General features: G+C 42.5%; 1 protein-coding gene across 1 annotated transcript; it reads right to left on the bottom strand.

Moving 5' to 3' along the window:
* Positions 1-830: 830 nt before the first annotated feature.
* Positions 831-22,907, bottom strand: LOC108412906 (butyrophilin-like protein 2). Its single transcript, XM_037537099.1, has 15 exons — positions 22,667-22,907; positions 21,816-21,840; positions 18,389-18,736; positions 14,590-14,979; positions 12,713-13,075; positions 10,830-11,228; positions 10,070-10,078; positions 9,076-9,102; positions 7,196-7,240; positions 6,754-6,807; positions 5,276-5,917; positions 4,993-5,019; positions 3,117-3,161; positions 2,675-2,728; positions 831-1,838 (listed from the first exon to the last, which is right to left on the bottom strand). The coding sequence occupies exons 1-11, from the start codon at positions 22,676-22,678 to the stop codon at positions 5,913-5,915; spliced, it is 1,677 nt and encodes a 558-aa protein (XP_037392996.1). The 5' UTR covers positions 22,679-22,907; the 3' UTR covers positions 831-1,838; positions 2,675-2,728; positions 3,117-3,161; positions 4,993-5,019; positions 5,276-5,912.

Below are 22,907 nucleotides of genomic sequence, written 5' to 3'. Positions count from 1 at the left end.
ACGAAGTACACAAATCATGTACTTGAGTTAAAGTCGAGACCCCCAAGGTAAAATATTCCTCCAGTAAAGTAGAAGTTCCTCCCTTTAGACCTCCACTTGAGTAAAAGTACTAAAGTATTTCCCTTCAAATGTACTTAAGTATAAAGTAAAAGTACTAAAAGAGGAATTCTGGCTCTGATGTCCTGTTATCATTTTTATAACCAGACTGGCTTCATGAACTCATTTCAGGTGAAAGTCCTCCAGCGTCTCTCTTGGTAAACCAGTCTTTTAATAGAACGTCATTAATTATTGACGCTGACGTCTATTAAAATGATCAGAAGCACAAAACACTGAAGGTAAACAGTTTCCATCAGGGAGAACCGAGTGGCTCTGAAATCACTTTTTACACACAAGCAAAGTTTCAGTTTCAGATTTATTTACAACTTAGTTCCAAGTTTAAGGTGAATAAAAACTGGCTTTAAACTCAGGATCACAGATGAGCTCCTTTACTATGTTGATCTGTAGGCGTCTGTTCATAAACATAAACCAGCCCAAACTCATTTACTATAAAATGAAATGGTGTTTGTAGAAATTCAGAAAAAAGCCGCGTCAGTCTCGACTGCATATGTGGACATATTTCTATATTGAGCTCTATTTACACAAAGTTAGGTTAGTTCATCATTTATGGTGAACAGACTCTCCCAAAGTTTTACGCTGCTGCGCTGCGCTGAAAGCACAGCCTAAGGTCATATTATTACTTTGAGGGACCCCCAAGAAAAATTAGAAAAATTTTTAAACATTCAGGGGGTCCTAGACACCCCTGGACCCCCTATATTTTGCACCATGCCAAGTTACTTTAAAACAGTGTTTAATATCCAACATGTAAAGCATGAATAGTATGTTACTCGTAATGACTACAAATTTGCCCGTTAAACACCAGATGCTGACCACACTGTGTCTCTGGAAGACTCAAAGGGGATGGAATATCCATGATGGAAAATCACTGACGGAAGTAGATCAGACACTCAGATGCTCACATCCCCAGTTCATGGTGTACCTGGCTGGCTACTTCGCTCCCTGACGTGTCGTGACTGCTGTGGTCGTTAGGGTTAGGGTTAGTTAGTTAGGGTTAGTGTTAGCTGGTGTTAGTTACTCTCTACAGCGAACTCCCAGGACGATACAGTGACGTCAGAAGTCTAATAAAAGTCGACTTTTACTGCCGAGTGTTTGTGCTCAGAATTTAAGTCCGAATGGCTCCGCCCTCTCGGAGTGTCCTGGCTTATCTGCGTTTCTGAAGTTGCGGGTGTTTCAGTATTTTCGCTGTGCCGTCGTTATGATAAGTGCTTGTGTTTTGCAGCCTGTTTATTTGTAGCTTGTTGGGTCTCCTTGGCCACCGTATGGTTGTACCACCTGGGGTTTCAGACAGGTAAGAGGGGTGTGCCTATACGTCCTCAGCATGTAGAAGGTCCTCTAGGCCAGAGGGCACGGTTGATTCCCGGCCAGGGAAGTTTAGAGTAGTGAGCTTGTTTCCTTTTCTGGATTAGGGCTATGCTTTGTTTCGGTGCAAGCGAGCGCGGCTGGGTTTGTTTTGCTCTTTTCTTTGGCGCCGTCCACAGATTGACTCTTCTAGTGTTGCATGAAGTGTCCTAGCACACCCGGTTTCCATCATCACCAGGTCAGCGTTAGTGCCACGTCACTGATCCCACAGCAGTCCAGACAAAACGCGGGGTCGTAACACTAATAGATAGATGCTAATAGATTCTTAATCTCTTCTTCTCTCTTTCTCTCCTCCACTCATCCCTCATCCCTCATCCTCTCGCTCTTCTTTGGTGGATTCTCCTGTTGTTCCTCCCCTCACACTGCAGACACGGAGAAGACGTTACTAGAGCTAAAAGAATCAGCAGGACTAAACAGTTCACTCCTGACCTGAACACAGTCCGCTGCTAAACTGCACACTGTTCAACACGGCCCTGAACACGGCCCTGAACACGGCCCTGAACACGGCCCTGAACACGGCCCTGAACATGGTTTAATACTAAACAATTCAATACTAAACTGAACACGGTCCTGAACACGGTCCTGAACACGGTCCTGAACACGGTCCTGAACACGGTCCTGAACACGGTTTAATACTAAACAATTCAATACTAAACTGAACACGGTCCTGAACACGGTCCTGAACACGGTTTAATACTAAACAATTCAATACTAAACTGAACACGGCCCTGAACACGGTCCTGAACATGGTTTAATACTAAACAATTCAATACTAAACTGAACACGGTCCTGAACACGGTCCTGAACACGGTTTAATACTAAACAATTCAATACTAAACTGAACACGGTCCTGAATACAGTTTAATACTTTTCAATGCAATAAATCAGTCCACAGAATATTACCTTAGTTATGCTTTAATCTCTTATAAATCTGTATGTTCATACCTCAATTTAACCCTGACATGACCATAATCTTGTACAGTTTCAGGTCCAGAATCCATTTCAGTTTTTCCTCATCGCGGTTTGTCAGAATTTAGCTCACGTGTTCTGATTCCAGATCAGCCTCAGCAAGGATTAGAGTTTAGAGTATGAGACTAACTTTTTCTCCTACTCGTGCAGATTGCCTCACCGCCAACCTTGCAGTCATATAGCCACACAGAGCTTCATCAGCTCAGAGAGAAAGTGAATATGGACTTACACTCTGGAGGAAGCATTTCATAACTCCACCTTCTCCCTGGCTTTTCTGGCTCTTCTGTAAAAATGAAGTTTACCACATGAAATCATTTGGATCAGTGAAGGTGGATGTTGTTTATACACCATTTAGTCTTTATGGAAACAATAAGACTTTCAGGAAATCATTACACAGTAACTTAACTCATTTCTAATTGATTTAATGCTGTAAATAACTGAAGATCAACTGTTCGTCTGTGCCCGATTTCACTGAGCCACACTAACTGTACTGAGCTGATTCACAGTCATCAGGTCAGATAGTGAAATGAGTTCAGAGACGCAGCTCAGACGATTAACCTGCTATATTTACTGTCACTGAAGTTGAACAGAGAGAGGACAGTAAATGCTCAGAGTGCACAGTGTCCAGGTTCTGTATGTAAAGAGTCCAGGGAGAGAAAATATCAGCTTACTGGGCCGATGGTCACTCGAATCACTCGCACGTCTTTTTCGCTCTTCTGTAAACACAACAGGAATGAATTCAGCTGTGTGTGTTTGTGAGTGGCTTTTTTTTAGATTAACAGCCAGTTCAACAGTATATTATACAACAGTTCTGATCAGTAGAGCACATTATTATATATCAGAGGGAGAGACATAATGTAAATAAACATCATAAACCTGTACAGGTGTGTCAGTGGTAACATACAAGCATGAGCTCTGAATCAGAATCAGTCATTACTGATTTGCAGATCCGTTTCAACCGATATTCAACTGAATCCACTACAAAGACGAGATATTTAATGTTCAAACGGATAAACTTTATTGTTTTTTTGCAAATATTCACTCATTTTCAATTTGATGCCTGCAACATGTTCCTAAGAAGTTGGGACAGGGGCAACAAAAGACTGGGAAAGTTGAGGAATGCTCAAAAAACACCTGTTTGGAACATTCCACAGGTGAACAGGTTAATTGGAAACAGGTGAGTGTCATGATTGGGTATAAAGGGAGCATCACTGAAAGGCTCAGTCGTTCACAAGCAAGGACGGGCGAGGTTCACCACTTAGTGAACAACTGCGTGAGCAAATAGTCCAACAGCTTAAGAACAACGTTTCTCAACGTGCAACTGCAGGAATTTAGGCCTTTCATCATCTACAGTCCATAATATCATCAAAAGATTCAGAGAATCTGGAGAAATCTCTGCAGGTAAGCGGCGAGGCAGGAAACCAACACTGAATGCCTGTGACCTTCGACCCCTCAGACGGCTCTGCATTAAAAACCCACATCATTCTGTAACAGATATTCCCACATGGGCTCAGGAACACTTCGGAAAACCACTGTCAGTGAACTCAGTTCGTCGCTCCGTCTACAAGTGCAGGTTAAAACTCTGCCATGCAAAGCGAAGCCACATATCAACACCACCCAGAAACGCCGCCGGCTTCTCTGGGCCGAGCTCATCTGAGATGGACTGACGCAGAGTGGAAAAGTGTCCTGTGGTCTGACGCGTCCACATTTCACACTGTTTCTGGAAATCATGGACGTCGTGTCCTCCGGGCCAAAGAGGAAAAGGACTGTCTGGATTGTTTTCAGTGCAAAGTTCAAAAGCCAGCATCTCTGATGGTGTGGGGGGGGGGGGGGGGTGTTAGTGCCCATGGCAGGGGTAACCTGCACATCTGTGAAGGCCCCATTAATGCTGAAAGGTCCATACAGGTTTTGGAGCAACATCTGCTGCCATCCAAGCAGCGTCTTTTTCAGGGACGTCCTGCTTATTTCAGCAAGACGACGCCGAGCCACATTCTGCACGTGTTACAACAGCGTGGCTTCGTAGTAAAAGAGTGCGGGTACTAGACTGGCCTGCCTGCAGTCCAGACCGTCTCCCATTGAAAACGTGTGGCTCATTATGAACCTCAAAATACGACAGCGGAGACCCCGGACTGCTGAGCAGCTGAAGCTGGACATCAAGCAGGAATGGGAAAGAATTCCACCTACAAAGCTTCAACAATCAGTGTCCTCAGTTCCCAAACGCTTATTGAGTGTTAAAGGAAAGGTGATGTAACACAGTGGGAAACACGCCCCTGTCCCAACTTCTCTGGAACGTGTTGCAGGCATCAAATTCAAAATGAGTGAATATTTGCAAAAAACAATAAAGTTTATCCGTTTGAACATTAAATATCTCGTCTTTGTAGTGTGTTCAGTTCAATATCGGTTGGAAAGGATTTGCAAATCATCGTCTTCTGTTTTTATGTTTTACACAACGTCCCAACTTCACTAAAACTTCACTAATTCTTAAAACAAGGAACATGCAGAGTTTTCTTTTTAATATACAGTATATATATTTCTATATTTACTCACCTTGTGTTTCAACACGAACACGTCCCGCTGTGGTGAGAAACATTAAATAAAGTAAATGACAAGTGCATTTTATTTGATGTTCAGCATCTAAGAAATGCTGATAACCAATAAGTGAAAATGTCTTGATAAAACTGAGTCTGAATTTATTTTTATAATTTATAACCACCTCTCTTAAAATAAAAAGACTGTGTGCAACATAAAAACTGCTCAGATATTAGAAATATATTTATATTAAGGATGCACTGTGGAATAAAACAACAAACAAATAAAAGTCGACTTTTACTGCCGAGTGTTTGTGCTCAGAATTTAAGTCCGAATGGCTCCGCCCTCTCGGAGTGTCCTGGCTTATCTGCGTTTCTGAAGTTGCGGGTGTTTCAGTATTTTCGCTGTGCCGTCGTTATGATAAGTGCTTGTGTTTTGCAGCCTGTTTATTTGTAGCTTGTTGGGTCTCCTTGGCCACCGTATGGTTGTACCACCTGGGGTTTCAGACAGGTAAGAGGGGTGTGCCTATACGTCCTCAGCATGTAGAAGGTCCTCTAGGCCAGAGGGCACGGTTGATTCCCGGCCAGGGAAGTTTAGAGTAGTGAGCTTGTTTCCTTTTCTGGATTAGGGCTATGCTTTGTTTCGGTGCAAGCGAGCGCGGCTGGGTTTGTTTTGCTCTTTTCTTTGGCGCCGTCCACAGATTGACTCTTCTAGTGTTGCATGAAGTGTCCTAGCACACCCGGTTTCCATCATCACCAGGTCAGCGTTAGTGCCACGTCACTGATCCCACAGCAGTCCAGACAAAACGCGGGGTCGTAACACTAATAGATAGATGCTAATAGATTCTTAATCTCTTCTTCTCTCTTTCTCTCCTCCACTCATCCCTCATCCCTCATCCTCTCGCTCTTCTTTGGTGGATTCTCCTGTTGTTCCTCCCCTCACACTGCAGACACGGAGAAGACGTTACTAGAGCTAAAAGAATCAGCAGGACTAAACAGTTCACTCCTGACCTGAACACAGTCCGCTGCTAAACTGCACACTGTTCAACACGGCCCTGAACACGGCCCTGAACACGGCCCTGAACACGACCCTGAACACGGCCCTGAACATGGTTTAATACTAAACAATTCAATACTAAACTGAACACGGTCCTGAACACGGTCCTGAACACGGTCCTGAACACGGTCCTGAACACGGTTTAATACTAAACAATTCAATACTAAACTGAACACGGTCCTGAACACGGTCCTGAACACGGTTTAATACTAAACAATTCAATACTAAACTGAACACGGCCCTGAACACGGTCCTGAACATGGTTTAATACTAAACAATTCAATACTAAACTGAACACGGTCCTGAACACGGTCCTGAACACGGTCCTGAACACGGTTTAATACTAAACAATTCAATACTAAACTGAACACGGTCCTGAATACAGTTTAATACTTTTCAATGCAATAAATCAGTCCACAGAATATTACCTTAGTTATGCTTTAATCTCTTATAAATCTGTATGTTCATACCTCAATTTAACCCTGACATGACCATAATCTTGTACAGTTTCAGGTCCAGAATCCATTTCAGTTTTTCCTCATCGCGGTTTGTCAGAATTTAGCTCACGTGTTCTGATTCCAGATCAGCCTCAGCAAGGATTAGAGTTTAGAGTATGAGACTAACTTTTTCTCCTACTCGTGCAGATTGCCTCACCGCCAACCTTGCAGTCATATAGCCACACAGAGCTTCATCAGCTCAGAGAGAAAGTGAATATGGACTTACACTCTGGAGGAAGCATTTCATAACTCCACCTTCTCCCTGGCTTTTCTGGCTCTTCTGTAAAAATGAAGTTTACCACATGAAATCATTTGGATCAGTGAAGGTGGATGTTGTTTATACACCATTTAGTCTTTATGGAAACAATAAGACTTTCAGGAAATCATTACACAGTAACTTAACTCATTTCTAATTGATTTAATGCTGTAAATAACTGAAGATCAACTGTTCGTCTGTGCCCGATTTCACTGAGCCACACTAACTGTACTGAGCTGATTCACAGTCATCAGGTCAGATAGTGAAATGAGTTCAGAGACGCAGCTCAGACGATTAACCTGCTATATTTACTGTCACTGAAGTTGAACAGAGAGAGGACAGTAAATGCTCAGAGTGCACAGTGTCCAGGTTCTGTATGTAAAGAGTCCAGGGAGAGAAAATATCAGCTTACTGGGCCGATGGTCACTCGAATCACTCGCACGTCTTTTTCGCTCTTCTGTAAACACAACAGGAATGAATTCAGCTGTGTGTGTTTGTGAGTGGCTTTTTTTTAGATTAACAGCCAGTTCAACAGTATATTATACAACAGTTCTGATCAGTAGAGCACATTATTATATATCAGAGGGAGAGACATAATGTAAATAAACATCATAAACCTGTACAGGTGTGTCAGTGGTAACATACAAGCATGAGCTCTGAATCAGAATCAGTCATTACTGATTTGCAGATCCGTTTCAACCGATATTCAACTGAATCCACTACAAAGACGAGATATTTAATGTTCAAACGGATAAACTTTATTGTTTTTTGCAAATATTCACTCATTTTCAATTTGATGCCTGCAACATGTTCCTAAGAAGTTGGGACAGGGGCAACAAAAGACTGGGAAAGTTGAGGAATGCTCAAAAAACACCTGTTTGGAACATTCCACAGGTGAACAGGTTAATTGGAAACAGGTGAGTGTCATGATTGGGTATAAAGGGAGCATCACTGAAAGGCTCAGTCGTTCACAAGCAAGGACGGGCGAGGTTCACCACTTAGTGAACAACTGCGTGAGCAAATAGTCCAACAGCTTAAGAACAACGTTTCTCAACGTGCAACTGCAGGAATTTAGGCCTTTCATCATCTACAGTCCATAATATCATCAAAAGATTCAGAGAATCTGGAGAAATCTCTGCAGGTAAGCGGCGAGGCAGGAAACCAACACTGAATGCCTGTGACCTTCGACCCCTCAGACGGCTCTGCATTAAAAACCCACATCATTCTGTAACAGATATTCCCACATGGGCTCAGGAACACTTCGGAAAACCACTGTCAGTGAACTCAGTTCGTCGCTCCGTCTACAAGTGCAGGTTAAAACTCTGCCATGCAAAGCGAAGCCACATATCAACACCACCCAGAAACGCCGCCGGCTTCTCTGGGCCGAGCTCATCTGAGATGGACTGACGCAGAGTGGAAAAGTGTCCTGTGGTCTGACGCGTCCACATTTCACACTGTTTCTGGAAATCATGGACGTCGTGTCCTCCGGGCCAAAGAGGAAAAGGACTGTCTGGATTGTTTTCAGTGCAAAGTTCAAAAGCCAGCATCTCTGATGGTGTGGGGGGGGGGGGGGGGGGGGTGTTAGTGCCCATGGCAGGGGTAACCTGCACATCTGTGAAGGCCCCATTAATGCTGAAAGGTCCATACAGGTTTTGGAGCAACATCTGCTGCCATCCAAGCAGCGTCTTTTTCAGGGACGTCCTGCTTATTTCAGCAAGACGACGCCGAGCCACATTCTGCACGTGTTACAACAGCGTGGCTTCGTAGTAAAAGAGTGCGGGTACTAGACTGGCCTGCCTGCAGTCCAGACCGTCTCCCATTGAAAACGTGTGGCTCATTATGAACCTCAAAATACCTCAGCGGAGACCCCGGACTGCTGAGCAGCTGAAGCTGGACATCAAGCAGGAATGGGAAAGAATTCCACCTACAAAGCTTCAACAATCAGTGTCCTCAGTTCCCAAACGCTTATTGAGTGTTAAAGGAAAGGTGATGTAACACAGTGGGAAACACGCCCCTGTCCCAACTTCTCTGGAACGTGTTGCAGGCATCAAATTCAAAATGAGTGAATATTTGCAAAAAACAATAAAGTTTATCCGTTTGAACATTAAATATCTCGTCTTTGTAGTGTGTTCAGTTCAATATCGGTTGGAAAGGATTTGCAAATCATCGTCTTCTGTTTTTATGTTTTACACAACGTCCCAACTTCACTAAAACTTCACTAATTCTTAAAACAAGGAACATGCAGAGTTTTTCTTTTTAATATACAGTATATATATTTCTATATTTACTCACCTTGTGTTTCAACACGAACACGTCCCGCTGTGGTGAGAAACATTAAATAAAGTAAATGACAAGTGCATTTTATTTGATGTTCAGCATCTAAGAAATGCTGATAACCAATAAGTGAAAATGTCTTGATAAAACTGAGTCTGAATTTATTTTTATAATTTATAACCACCTCTCTTAAAATAAAAAGACTGTGTGCAACATAAAAACTGCTCAGATATTAGAAATATATTTATATTAAGGATGCACTGTGGAATAAAACAACAAACAAAGTTGGTCATTTTTGTGTCCCCTTACTCTTCATGAGCCATGAGATAAAAAAATGGCTGCCCCCTGGTGGTCAGGGCTGGCGTAACACTTACTGTTAGCCGATATTTTTTTAAAAAGTGATGGAGATTAATGTGTTTTTGAGGTTTTTAAAGGCTGAACCTGTACGAGCGATGCTAGAAAATATTTTTGGGCTGTTTTTCTTTACAAGCAAAAATAAATAAATAAATAAAGTGGAACTCAAGAATGCACTTTCAATTTTACCCTTCAGGGCTTCTACAGGTTTATTAAGGCCTTTACACAAACTACACACCAGATGCAACACCCTTTTAAATGTGCCTTTGTGGTTCAAGTTGTTTTCTCCTCACAAAAAGGGCAAACGGGCAAACTGTTTAAGCTACTTTTTTGGATGTTAACACAATCAGTGATGAAGCAGAAGACAAGCTTATTTTTTTACGTTTGTATGAACCATGGCTGGTGGGACAATCCGCCAACACCAGAGACCGACTCTCACTGGTCGCCTGCGCAAGTTCTCAAAAATCAAGTGGAGACAATAAAATCTCATCAGTTCAACCCTTGCTTGAATTAAATTACACCAAGCACAGTTTTTTGTGCAAAGGCCTTTATTCTGAAAAACAACGGCAAGTCTTGGGCGTGAAAGAGGTTGTAGTGTAAATTTCTAAACATCTAAAGAGTGTAGTGTGTGCAAAGTGCTCAGTTGAAATATACTCACCCTGAAGCTCTGCGGAACAGAAAAACAGATAAAGGGAAGTTAGTGACATTCTTCGTGTTCAAATTCTACATCTTATATACATTTAACAAAGATTTTAATACATTGGTACCTTAAATTCACTGCTACTTTACATCCACTGATCTCTTCAAAGCACTTGCACCTTAAATTCACTGATAACTACGGTGCTGCATAAAATCCAACGGTACATTAAATCCACTCATACCTTAAATTAACTGATACCTTAAAACCACCGCTATCTTAAATCTACTTCTGCCTTAAATCCACTGATATCTTAAATCACTGCTACTTTAAATTCACTGCCACCTTAAATAAATCGCTGTCTTAAGTCTACTGATATTAAATCCTTCGATGCCTCAACACGCTGCTACCTTAAATTACACAGGGAAAGTGTGTGTGTGTGTTATGTTATGTGTGAGGTGCTGGTGTTAATGTCTCAATTCGCACAGGATATGATACATTTCCAATGTTGGTTCAATAAAGATTAATAAAAAACCTGGATGTATTTCAGCAGTTAATTTAGCAGAAAGTGAAAATTGTTTTTTTTACTGACGTGATTTGCATATAATCTGCGAATAATAAATAAATGGAACCCTTCTGAAGCAGGTGCAGTCATATTTTAGACTTAAAAACCAGTAGATTGACTCTTTTTAATCTCTCAAGTACTCTCTAAAAGTAACCTGCATGTCGTGAAATGTGCTGTGAGCCTCAGAAATCTGTGTAAATGTGAAAGGGGTCTTACCAATAACACTAATGTAAAATGAAGCATCCACCATTTTTTCTCCACAAGTGACCTCACATCTGTACTCTCCATCATCTGACCACTGGACATCACTCAGGTTCAGAGACACGTTTCCTTTCTGCAGTTGGTGGGTCAGCATGTCCACTCTGCCCTCGTAGCCCCTCCCCTCTGTCACCTGACCATTCAGGTACAGGTAAATGCAGTCTGTCCCTTTAAACCACCTGATCTCCATGGCAACAGCACTGGTTTCAGGAGAGAGGTAACAGGGCAGAGTGACATCATGACCGAGAAAGGCCAGGGTCTCGTGAAGCGGAAGAACAGTCTGTTTATTCTCGAAACGAATCAAGAGGGATTCAAAGGTTTTCCCAACATCTTCAGATCTGTAGACCAGCTTTAACTCTGAAATGAGAAACAGGTGTGTGTGTCATTCAGCACAACACAATAAATAGTGTAAAGGAAGCTTACTTGGGGTGTATGATAAACATCTCCACAGGACTCTTCTCCACATCACGGCTTAATTAGCCAAACTGACCAGTTTGAAATGTTCTGCACACAAAGCAGAAGCGCAAAAGACCCTCAAACTATCTGAGAACGTCTTCATGTCCAGCTCTACCAACAAATAACTGAGAGCAGTGGCATCAGACCACAGGTAAGGTGGGAGACCCTCTAAAACAAACTGTCTTTGGTCTCTTAATGCTCAGTTAATTTAGAAACTTGCCCCACTCCAGTCACTTACCATCTCCAAGCACATTATTGATATACACTGATATACACTCAATGACCCCTTTATTAGGTACACCTTGCTAGTAAAAGGTTGGACCCCCTTTTCCCTTCAGAACTGTCTTAATTCTTCATGGCAGACTTTCAACAAGGTGTTGTAAACGTTCCTCAGAGATTCTGGTTGGTTATTTGAGTTCCTGCTGTCTTTCTATCATCTGGAACCAGTCTGCCCATTCTCCTCTGACCTCTCACATCAACAAGGCATTTTCGTCCACACAACTGACCGCTCACTGGATATTTCCTCTTTTTCTGACCGTTCTCTGTAAACCCTAGAGATGGTTGTGTGTGAAAATCCCAGCAGATCAGCAGTTTCTGAAATACTCAGACCAGCCCGTCTGGCACCAACAACCACGCCACGTTCAAAGCCCCTTAAATCCCCAGTTTTAGCCCCCAAATTCTTCCCAGTTCTGATGCTCCGTCTGCAAGGGCAGATGGACTGTAAGCATCTTTAATATTTGCATACAGAAGATTCAGCACTCTGTTCTCCCTGGTAGAACTTTGGTGGTGAAGAGTGAAACCTGATTTAAAATCCCCTGAGATGAATGGCAGTGAAAGAAGTCTTGCAATAACCAAGGGTCTGACATCACACACCACTTCCACGTCAACAAGATGTAAACTACAACAACAATGGCAATTCCCTCTGCAGAGAGTACGGACAAAAGCTAAAACTAACAGTGCAACTCCTGCGCCTTTATTCTTTCCAGTCCATTCAGCGTCTCCGAAACATCAGCGCTAAGCCATGTCCTGATCTAAAATTCGTCACGATTTGGCAGAAGAAGTTAGCAAAGCCCAGGAAGTACGGCACCAAGATGTGGGTTGCGGCCACTGAGCCAGGGCCTGAACCCTGGATGGATCCATGCTCAGTTGTGTCTTTTATGCCACAAATTCCAGAGGGGACACAGTCTTTATACAAGCACAACAGCAAAGTATGCATGAGCTGGGTTTCTGTAGAAAGACTTAATTCTTGCAGATTACAGTGAAAGCAAGTCCTCATTTGTCGGTTAGATGTTCTTCACCCATTACACAATCTGGTGAGTTACCCAACATAATTAAACTGGTTCTCTACAGCTTATCTTTAAATGTGACAATCCAGCAAGAAGTACCTGATACATGCAGGTGAAAGTTGTTTTCCAACTTGTCTTTTCCACAAGCGACCTCACATCTGTATTCTCCTCCATCTGAGTCTTGGACATCTTCCAGCTTCAGAGATACGTTTCCGTACTCCAGCTCGTCAGTGAACATGCTCACTCTGCCCTCGTAGCCCCTCCCCTTTGTCACCTGACCGTTCTGGTACAGGTAAATGCAGTCTGTCCCTTTAAACCACCTGATCTCCATGGAAACGGCGCTGGTTTCAGGAAAGAGTAAGCTGGGCAGAGTGACATCATCACCAGCCCAGGCATGGACAGTACGAACCTGAGGAACAGAATCTGAGAAACTTCGCTTTGGATGGGAGGACAATTTAAACGCTGTAAACGGAAAAACAGACATGCTCATGTCAGTCGTTAATTTACTGAAGAAAGGCTGGCTGTAGATAAAGTTTTTATTGCTATGAATTTATAAATAACCAGTTGTTTTAATAATAAAAATGCAATATGCCCACACGTACTGAGAATGAATCTGCAATTTTAAATGAATGAATTCTCACTGCAAATGTTCTATTGTTTGGCACAAAGAGTGAAAAGAATAAAATATGAAATCTACAAAATGATATAATATTTTTATTTTAAGTTTGGTGTCTTTGAAAACAGGTACTGCAAGTTTCACAGCTCAGAAGGAAAAAGAAACTGCTGAGAGAAAGATTCCCCAACCGTTGCTTGTAGTCTTCCTTACTAACGTTCATGCGTTTAACCAACTTAGAGTGTTAGGCAGCCAGTAAAGCCTCAAGTTATTTTAAAAGGGAAATTTACATTTACATTTACGGCATTTGGCTGACGCTCTTATCCAGAGCGACTTACACTTTGATCATTTTTACACAAGTAGGCGAAGGCGGTGTTAGGAGTCTTGCCCAAGGACTCTATTGGTTTAGTGTAGGGTGTTTACCCAGGAGGGGAATTGAACCCCGGTCTACAGTGTAGAAGGCAGAGGTGTTAGCCACTACACTAACCAAGGAAATAACCTACAGAACATGTGTGGCCATTAGTAGACACTGTTCTTCAGAGTGACTTACAGTCCATTAATGTCTCAGAGGTAACGGACATGGTGTTTGGAGTCTTATTCAAGGACACGGTCCTGAGCAGATAGATCTCCTGGTGGAGGGCAGTGGTGTTACCCACTACACCACACCAGCAGTAACCTAAATCCATATTAGATACTTGTCGAGACAAGCTGTGCACTTTCCATGAACAGAGCTCGATTTGTCCCTTTACCTTTTTAAAAGCAATAAAATAGCTGTTGTATTTCATGTTCTGTAAAAAGTGAAAGGATCTGTGCTTAAAATAATAATAAAAATAATTATAAATCCATAGCCTGAGGTGGGAAAACATTTCCTGAAAGTTGCGCACTTACTTAAAATACCTCGTCAAAAAACATCAAAGAGAAAAGTACATTTATAAAGAGTGTTGGGGCACAAAATTAACTCTATTCAAGGAAAAACCACCTGCCAAATCCAATGTAGGTTTAGTTCCTCCAAATCCAACTAGTTCCTTTAGTTCCTCCAAAGAAATAAAATATTGGCTGCCTAAAGCTGAGCTCTTCCAACAAATGGACCTTTAGAAAGATCACTACAAAAGCAGCTGTTGAGAAAACTAAAAAAAAACTCAATGCATTATGTTGCCTTGATATTTTGAGTTCTCTCAACATTTTAATGTGTCTACTTAATGTCTTTTATATGAATGGTGGTGGCGTTATTACTGGGTTTGCTTCTTGATGCTGGAGTTATGGTTCCAGGCCCTTTCTGGTTGGAGTGTCATGACAAGTTTGATGTAGTTCTGCTGAGAAGGACCTACAAGGGTCTACTCAATTGCAAAAATTTCAGCCCTACCTTTCAAATGAACTCCATCGTTTTGCATGGTTTGTCCTCCATGAGTGACCTCACACCAGTACTCTCCGTAATCTGACCTGTGAACATCTCGCAGACTCAGAGACACGTTTCCTCTCTGCAGATCCTCAGTTAACATGCTCACTCTGCCCTCGTAGCCCCTCCCCACCGTCACCTGACCATTCAGGTACAGGTAAATGCAGTCTGTCCCTTTAAACCAGCTGATCTCCATGGCAACAGCACTGGTTTCAGGAGAGAGGTAGCAGGGCAGAGTGACATCATGACCACAGAAAACATGAGGTCCAAAATCTGGAAAGCTCTTGCAGTATACACAGTAAGCCGCAATGAAAGATGGCTCTCCAACATCTTCGGATCTGGACACCAGTCTAAACTCTGAGAGGGAGAATAAAGAATAGATCGGGTTGTAATTTACATAACAAGATTTATAAATTGCATATTTAGATTAAAAATGAAATAAATCTTAGATTAGATCATTAATCATGTCAAATTGTATGTGATGAACACTTTGGGAGTCCTTGAAAATGCTCACATCCTTGACAACCACAATCATGGCCTTTAACCCACAATATGATATTTTACATAATTACATGACGTGTTTTCCAAACGCTTGCTCCTCGGAGACGCAATAGATCCTTAAAAACAGAGTCAACCTGCTTCAAGAACAGCTTTATCCCTTCTGCTGTAAGATCACTAAACTCACTGAGTAGTGTAAATACAGCGAGACTGGAGGATTTCCAGCTTTTGTAAGAAGGCACACATGAAATTACTGTCATTTTTCATGATTCAAAGTCACTAATAGACGGACTGCAGCACAAGTCCAGACCCAGACGCTGTCCTATGCAGACCTGGTCCTGTAACCGATAAACTATGGAGAAAGATTTAATTCCTGTTTTAATCAGCATAAGTTTTCTAGCCTTTACTGTAGCTTTGGTGCCTGGGAGACTCACCAACCAATCGCATGCACTGTAAATATCATACGTGACGCTGCTCGGCCAATCAGATCAGTGCATTACGATGAGCTCTGAGACTCGAGTGAGTGACGCCACACAGGGGAGGGACGAGGAGAGAAACAGCAGTCAGAGAAGAAAGTGAGTCAGAGGGAAGTTATTCCACATGACGTGATCTAAAAAGAGAAAACTGACAGTAAATGTTGGTGAAATCTGACTGAACTGGACTTTATTTGATCTGATGTTCAGTAAATGTTGGTGAAATCTGACCGAACTGGACTTTATGTGATCTGATGTTCAGTAAATGTTGTTGAAATCTGACCGAACTGGACTTTATTTGATCTGATGTTCAGTAAATGTTGGTGAAATCTGACCGAACTGGACTTTATTTGATCTGATGTTCAGTAAATGTTGGTGAAATCTGACCGAACTGGACTTTATTTGATCTGATGTTCAGTAAATGGTGTTGAAATCTGACCGAACTGGACTTTATTTGATCTGATGTTCAGTAAATGGTGTTGAAATCTGACCGAACTGGACTTTATTTGATCTGATGTTCAGTAAATGGTGTTGAAATCTGACCGAACTGGACTTTATTTGATCTGATGTTCAGTAAATGGTGTTGAAATCTGACCGAACTGGACTTTATTTGATCTGATGTTCAGTAAATGTTGTTGAAATCTGACCGAACTGGACTTTATTTGATCTGATGTTCAGTAAATGTTGTTGAAATCTGACCGAACTGGACTTTATTTGATCTGATGTTCAGTAAATGGTGTTGAAATCTGACCGAACTGGACTTTATTTGATCTGATGTTCAGTAAATGTTGGTGAAATCTGACCGAACTGGACTTTATTTGATCTGATGTTCAGTAAATGTTGGTGAAATCTGACCGAACTGGACTTTATTTGATCTGATGTTCAGTAAATGTTGTTGAAATCTGACCGAACTGGACGTTATTTGATCTGATGTTCAGTAAATGTTGTTGAAATCTGACCGAACTGGACTTTATTTGATCTGATGTTCAGTAAATGGTGTTGAAATCTGACCGAACTGGACTTTATTTGATCTGATGTTCAGTAAATGGTGTTGAAATCTGACCGAACTGGACTTTATTTGATCTGATGTTCTAAAAGTGATCTAAAAGAGGAAACTGACAAAAAACTGACAATATTCAACATTGCTGAAATATCAATGAATGGTACTTAGAGTTTGTCTTACTGTTTCATTGTGTACCGCTGACTGTTTACACTGATTCTGTGACTGTGAAACATGGTGCCTTCTTACAGCGTTGGATTCAGGCAGTTATTTTAAAGGGGTTATAAAGGGGTTCGTCCTTCCGCCCGATGACTGCTGGGATAGGCTCCAGCACCCCCCCCACGACCCTGACGGAGAAGCGGCTTAGAAAATGAATGGATGGATGGATGGATGGATAAAGGGGTTCGTAAGTTTCTGAATAGTTGAATAGTTTGAATAGAGCTGATATGGGAAAGCAGGTTAAAAGAGCAATTTTTAAGCAAATAAAATGTCTTGTTCAGGACATATGAGATCTGGAACATTGAATGTATTTCAAAAACAGAAAAATTTGAGTCATTAACATCGATAACGATTCAGAAAATTCATAGAAAATCATTAAACACTTGTGTATAAATTTGACAGCTGGTAATCCAATTTTCAAAATTTGCATTAAGTGAAAATGCTTTTAAAAAGTAGGATGAGTTAGTAACTACATGGCCTACTGTGCTAACTAGCTGAGTTATCCATATGATGTTTGGATCTGACAGCAAGTCCTATTTAATCTAACACTGGTAGACAAGTTCAGTGAACTCCTGCTGTGTACTGGGGGAATTACCGAGTAGTGTACACCGATCAGGCTAAACACTCTGACCACCTCCTCGTTTCTACACTCACTGTCCACTTTATCAGCTCCACTTACTGTATAGCTGCACTCTGTAGTTCTACAGTTACAGACTGTAGTCCATCTGTTTCTCTGATACTCTGTTACCCTGTTCTTCAGTGGTCAGGACCCCCATGGACCCTCACAGGGCAGGTACTGTTTGGGTGGTGGGTCATTCTCAGCACTGCAGTAACACTGACAGGGTGATGGTGTGTTAGTGTGTGTTGTGCTGGTGCGAGTGGATCAGACACGGCAGTGCTGCTGGAGTTTTTAAACCCTGTGTCCACTCACTGTCCACTCTATTAGACACTGCTACCTTGTCGGTCCACCTTGTAGATGTAAAGTCAGAGACGACAGCTCATCTGCTGCTGCACAGTTTGTGTTGGTCATCCTCTAGTCCTTCATCAGTGGTCACAGGACGCTGCCCACAGGACGCTGCCCACAGGACGCTGCCCACAGGACGCTGCCCACAGGACGCTGCCCACAGGACAGTATTGGCTGGATGTTTTTGGTTGGTGGACTATTCTCAGTCCAGCAGCGACACTGAGGTGTTTAAAAACTCCAGCAGAACTGCTGTGTCTGATCCACTCAGACCAGCGCAACACACACTAACACACCACCACCACATCAGTGTGCACATTAAGCATGTCAGTGTATACATTAAGTACAGTACAACATATCAGTGCTGTCTGAAGGAAACCTTGTTGTTCTTCAGTTTTTGACTGAATGCCCACTGCCCTCTACATTGTGTGTAAAATTGCACGAAGAATGGACCAAAAGAAACGGACCAGTCTGGTTCCATTGACTTGCATTTAAAAGTACTTTTCTCCCTTTTCTTGTGAAGTTGTCATTTTGGAGATACAAGTTTTTTTAAACAGCAACATATACAGCGTTAAAATGTACCTGAATGTCCTTCACAGCTGGTGCTTAACTCACCTGACACATGCAAATGAACAATGAAGAGTGCCTCTTTCTTCTCTCCCAGCATTTCACACCTGTACTGTCCAGAATCGGTGACTTTTACATCATCCAGTGTCAAAGAGACATTATCAAATGCCACTCTGCCTTTCGAGCCACTTTCCACAGTAATCGGGGACACTTTAACGCAGTCTGTCCCCTTAAACCACCTGATCTCTCTGGCCCCTGCACTGATTTCAGGTGAGAGGCAACAGGCCGGGTCGACTGTGTCCCCGGCGGTAGCGCGGAGTGTATTAAAACGTCGAGGAAAGGCTGCCGGCCGTGAAAAGAATCGTGGGTTCAATCTCGATTTTGCAAAGGCGGTGTCTGTTAAAACATGACAAGAGACGAGAGACAGTCCATCAGCACAGGTTCAGCAAAGACAATTAACTTTCTTTTTCATCTCATTAGGAAACACCAAAACATACTCATTTGTTACCACCCTTGAAAATGGGCGTCAACAAACTGACCGTACACATACTGTCTCATAATCAGACAGTATAGGTGTACGGTCAAACAATGCCTGTTTGTGTACAGCACTTCTGCACTGTATGTAGTTCAGCACTGTGTATACATGGTTCTGTATCATATATAGGCCTTTATCTTACATAACTTTGTATTGTATATACACTTACACCTACACATTACTCCTACAGGAGCTTTCATGAATCCCATTCTAAATCCACAAGCATTAGGAGTTCGTACCCATTTACAGCTCTAACAGCTTCCATTCTTGTGGGAAGCTTCCTACAAGATTTTGGAGAGCGTCTGTGGGAATTTCTGCCCATTCATCCAGAAGAGCATTTGTGAGGTCAGACTCTGATGCTGGACGAGAGGGCCTGCCTCAACATCTCTGTTTTAGTTCATCTCAAAAGCATTCAGTGGGTTTGAGGTCAGGGCTCTGAGCATTTATGGGTTTAAACTGCACTTCTGGATGTAGGAGCTTTATACTTGTCACCCCTCAAGCTTTTTCTCTCATGTTTGTAAGTGCTTTACTGGGTATGACCTGTGCCCCTTGACCTGTGCCTTGTCCTTTCGCTCTGTTATGAATCTCTGTTTTCTTAACTTACTCTTAATTTAAGAATCTTATCTTACAGCATCTTTTCTTATCTCGAGTTAGGAAATCTTATCTTTCTCGATTGAAGTTGAAAATCAACAGCCGTGTCTGTTACCGAGCAACCGATCAGACGCACACAGCTGAGACATAAAACATCAAGTTAGTTAGCCAGACAGCTAACGTTAGCTGCTGTTACTGATGTAAAAAAAATAAAACTAAAGTGCGACAAACTGAAAGTTAAGAATATTAAGCGCCCCCTGCTGTTTGTCAGAGCGTCGTCGGTTTCAGTCTCCATTTCCCAAAATCTTCAGCCAAGCACACTAATGTTATTCCTCCTAATAAACAGACACTCGTTCAGCTCCGACTCCTCATTATTGACCATCACTGTAATATTTCATCATCAATATTAACACATGAAGGTAATGAGTGGGACGGTGGGGTTTTAAAAAACATTTATATTACAGATCAAAGTTGAGCATTATGTTACAAATGAAATCAAAAACCAAAGTTCATTCATTTTTCCTGGAGAAAACTTTGACACTTGTCACCGCTACTCTTCAGAGCGCTGAGCTCAATCTGATAAGTCTGTAGAGCCATTCTACACCTATCTACAGGGGGGATGAGGACCGTGCTGTTTGGCCATTTCTGGATACGAATTTTGCTGTACATCGGTTTCCGCATTAAAGGATAATTCCTCGAACAGATTTGAACATTGTCCTCTGTCCTGGATGCCTCTTGTTCCATTTCACTAACAATATCTTGTAAATCATCGCCAAACATGAGAAGTAAACTTGATCTACTCTGTAAAATTTGACTCTGAACAGCATCTTTGTACTTTCTAAAAACATCAAATTGTTGGTTTTCATTTTACATATTTATACATTATACAAGTCTGATGAAGAAATCATGACGTCCAACAATATTTGTTACAAAGTTTGCTGTCTGGTGTCGACCAGAGGAGGATGGGTTCCCTGTCTGAGTCCTGGTTCCTCTCAAGGTTTCTTCCTCTTGCTCTTAGGAAGTCTTTCCTTGCTACCATCACCACTGGCGACGCTAATGGGGGCTTGGACCCGGATTTCTTTCTGTAATGCTGCTTTGTGAGAATACCTGTAAAAAGCGCTTTATGAGTAAACTTTGCTTGCTTGTGTTGCTGTTTTAGAGACAATGAAACCTGAAAAGGGTCTCGTTAAGAGGGTTATGTTTCATACAGATGGTTTCGGAATGTGGGCGGCACGGTGGCGTGGTGGGTAGCGTTGTCACAGCGATGGGGGCCTGGGTTCGATTCCCCGGCCGGGTGACCGGGGTCCTCTTTGTGGAGTTTGCATGTTCTCCCCGTGTCTGCGTGGGTTTCTTCCGGGTTCTCCGGTTTCCTCCCACAGTCCAAAGACTTTAGAGGCTTGGATTCAAACTCACCCCCACCAGATTCATAAAACTTGGTGCTAACGGCTCAGTGCGACACGGTAAATGAGAGCTATTCATAAAGTCACTGTGGTGGTGATTAACGATCCAGCCATCACACCATCAGAACAACATGCCGAATAGAGCCTTTGAAGCATGGTCGTCAAGATACTCGTCAATACCCATCGTACATCGCCCTATCACTCACGTCTAATACAAACAAACAGAACTGGATTATAATTTGGTCTGGATTGCCTGTCACGCCATTCAGGAGCCCGAGCAGCAGGTAAAATGTTGAAACAGGAACTGCTAGGCTGATATCGCAAACAAACATTGGACTTAAGCGCAAGACGACCAACATTAAGAGACAGTTATTAGTCCCACAACGGGGAAATTTCACCTCCGCATTTAACCCACTCTAGTGAGCACGCAAACATTAGTGGGCAGCCCTATCCACAGTGCCCGGGGAGCAGTTGGGGGTTAGGTGTCTTGCTCAAGGACACCTCAGTCATGTGCTCTGGGGATCGAACCAGCAACCCTAAACATACAGACGGCAGAAAAGCCAAGATAGTGTACCTGGAAAATCAAAACAAATTCAGCGCAAATGGGCCTCAATCATTTATGACTTTCGCCAATTTATTCCTTTAATTCTTAGGAATTTCACGTACATACAAGCAGAACAGAGCACAAAGATGAGCGTTGATCTGCTGTAAGATCTACATACACTCTAAAAACCAGGCGTTAAATAAAAACACACTAGTATTACCTGTTCTAACACATTTTGGGTCAATTTTTTCTGATTTTAATACATTCTGTGTTGAAAATAACACAATGTGTTATTCGTAACTAGGCACAGACATCTTTTAACATATTTTGCATTAAAAGTAACACAAAATGTGTCGTGTCCATCTGTAGACGTAGGCGTATAAAGCAGTGGGTCGTGTCACTTACCTAGCCTTTTTCTGCCAACTGCTTTCTGAAAAAGATAAAATGATATTTTCAGTGCTTTTCAGCATTTATGATCAGTGGTAAACAACAGCAAAATTTCATGAAATATATTTAAACCTCTATTGCATGATGTTGCCTCAGGGCAACAAACCAATTTCCCTCACTTTACTATAACATTACACACATTTAAAGACGATGACAGGGTTAACAATAAAGACAAGGGTTTGAGTGATAAAAGGCATGTAGTCGGTCATACTATATCTAAGTGGACACATTTCATCCTCATTTTTACATTCAGTAGCATTTTTGGGGAATTTGCATAAATATGTTTGTTGCCTAGAAGCAACACAGTGGAATGGACTTGGCCAGTCAGAAGCCAGATCTCACCACTTTAGGGGACACATGGCTCTGTATCGTTTCTGCCCGCTGTCGCACAATTTTACTTCAACCCAGACAGCGAGTGGATATCGGTCCAGGGAGGGAGGGAGGGAGGGAGGGAGAGAGGGAGGGAGTGAGAGAGAAAGAGAGGGAGGGAGAGATGGAGGGAGAGAGACGGAGAGAGAGAGAGAGAAAGAGAGGGAGGGAGAGATGGAGGGAGAGACGGAGAGAGAGAAAGAGAGGGAGGGAGAGAGACGGAGAGAGAGAGAGAAAGAGAGGGAGGGAGAGAGGGAGGGAGAGAGATGGAGAGAGATGGAGAGAGAGAGAGAGAGAGAGAGAGAGAGAGAGAGAGAGAGAGAGAGAGAGAGAGAGAGAGAGGGAGGGAGGGAGAGAGGGAGGGAGGGAGGGAGAGAGACGGAGAGAGAGAGAGAGAGAAAGAGAGGGAGGGAGAGAGAGATGACAACTGATACACTTGCCTGTTCTGCCATGTAGAGCCAGGTCCTAAACACAGAGGGGAAACTGTGTGTCTGCCTTTAATTCTTAGAGCTGCAATCTAGTGTGAATTTGACCAACTGCCCAGCAGGTCACACCCCCAGTACAGGAGACACACCCAGTACAGGTCACATCCCCAGTACAGGAGACACACCCAGTACAGGACACACACCCAGTACAGGACACACACCCAGTACAGGTCACATCCCCAGTACAGGTCACATC

The sequence above is a fragment of the Pygocentrus nattereri genome, chromosome 3 (assembly GCF_015220715.1).
Source record: "Pygocentrus nattereri isolate fPygNat1 chromosome 3, fPygNat1.pri, whole genome shotgun sequence".
Lineage (NCBI taxonomy): Eukaryota > Metazoa > Chordata > Actinopteri > Characiformes > Serrasalmidae > Pygocentrus > Pygocentrus nattereri.
Note: the sequence above shows the minus strand (reverse complement) of the source record. Positions and strands in the feature narration are given on the sequence as shown.

Excerpts from the sequence above, each read along its gene's own strand:
- LOC108412906 (XM_037537099.1), bottom strand. Across the intron at positions 14,980-18,388 it reads TGTTCATTTGCATGTGTCAG|AGTTTAGACTGGTGTCCAGA; the intron begins GTGAGTTAAGCA and ends TCTCCCTCTCAG. Across the intron at positions 6,808-7,195 it reads TTCGAGTGACCATCGGCCCA|AAGAGCCAGAAAAGCCAGGG; the intron begins GTAAGCTGATAT and ends TCATTTTTACAG.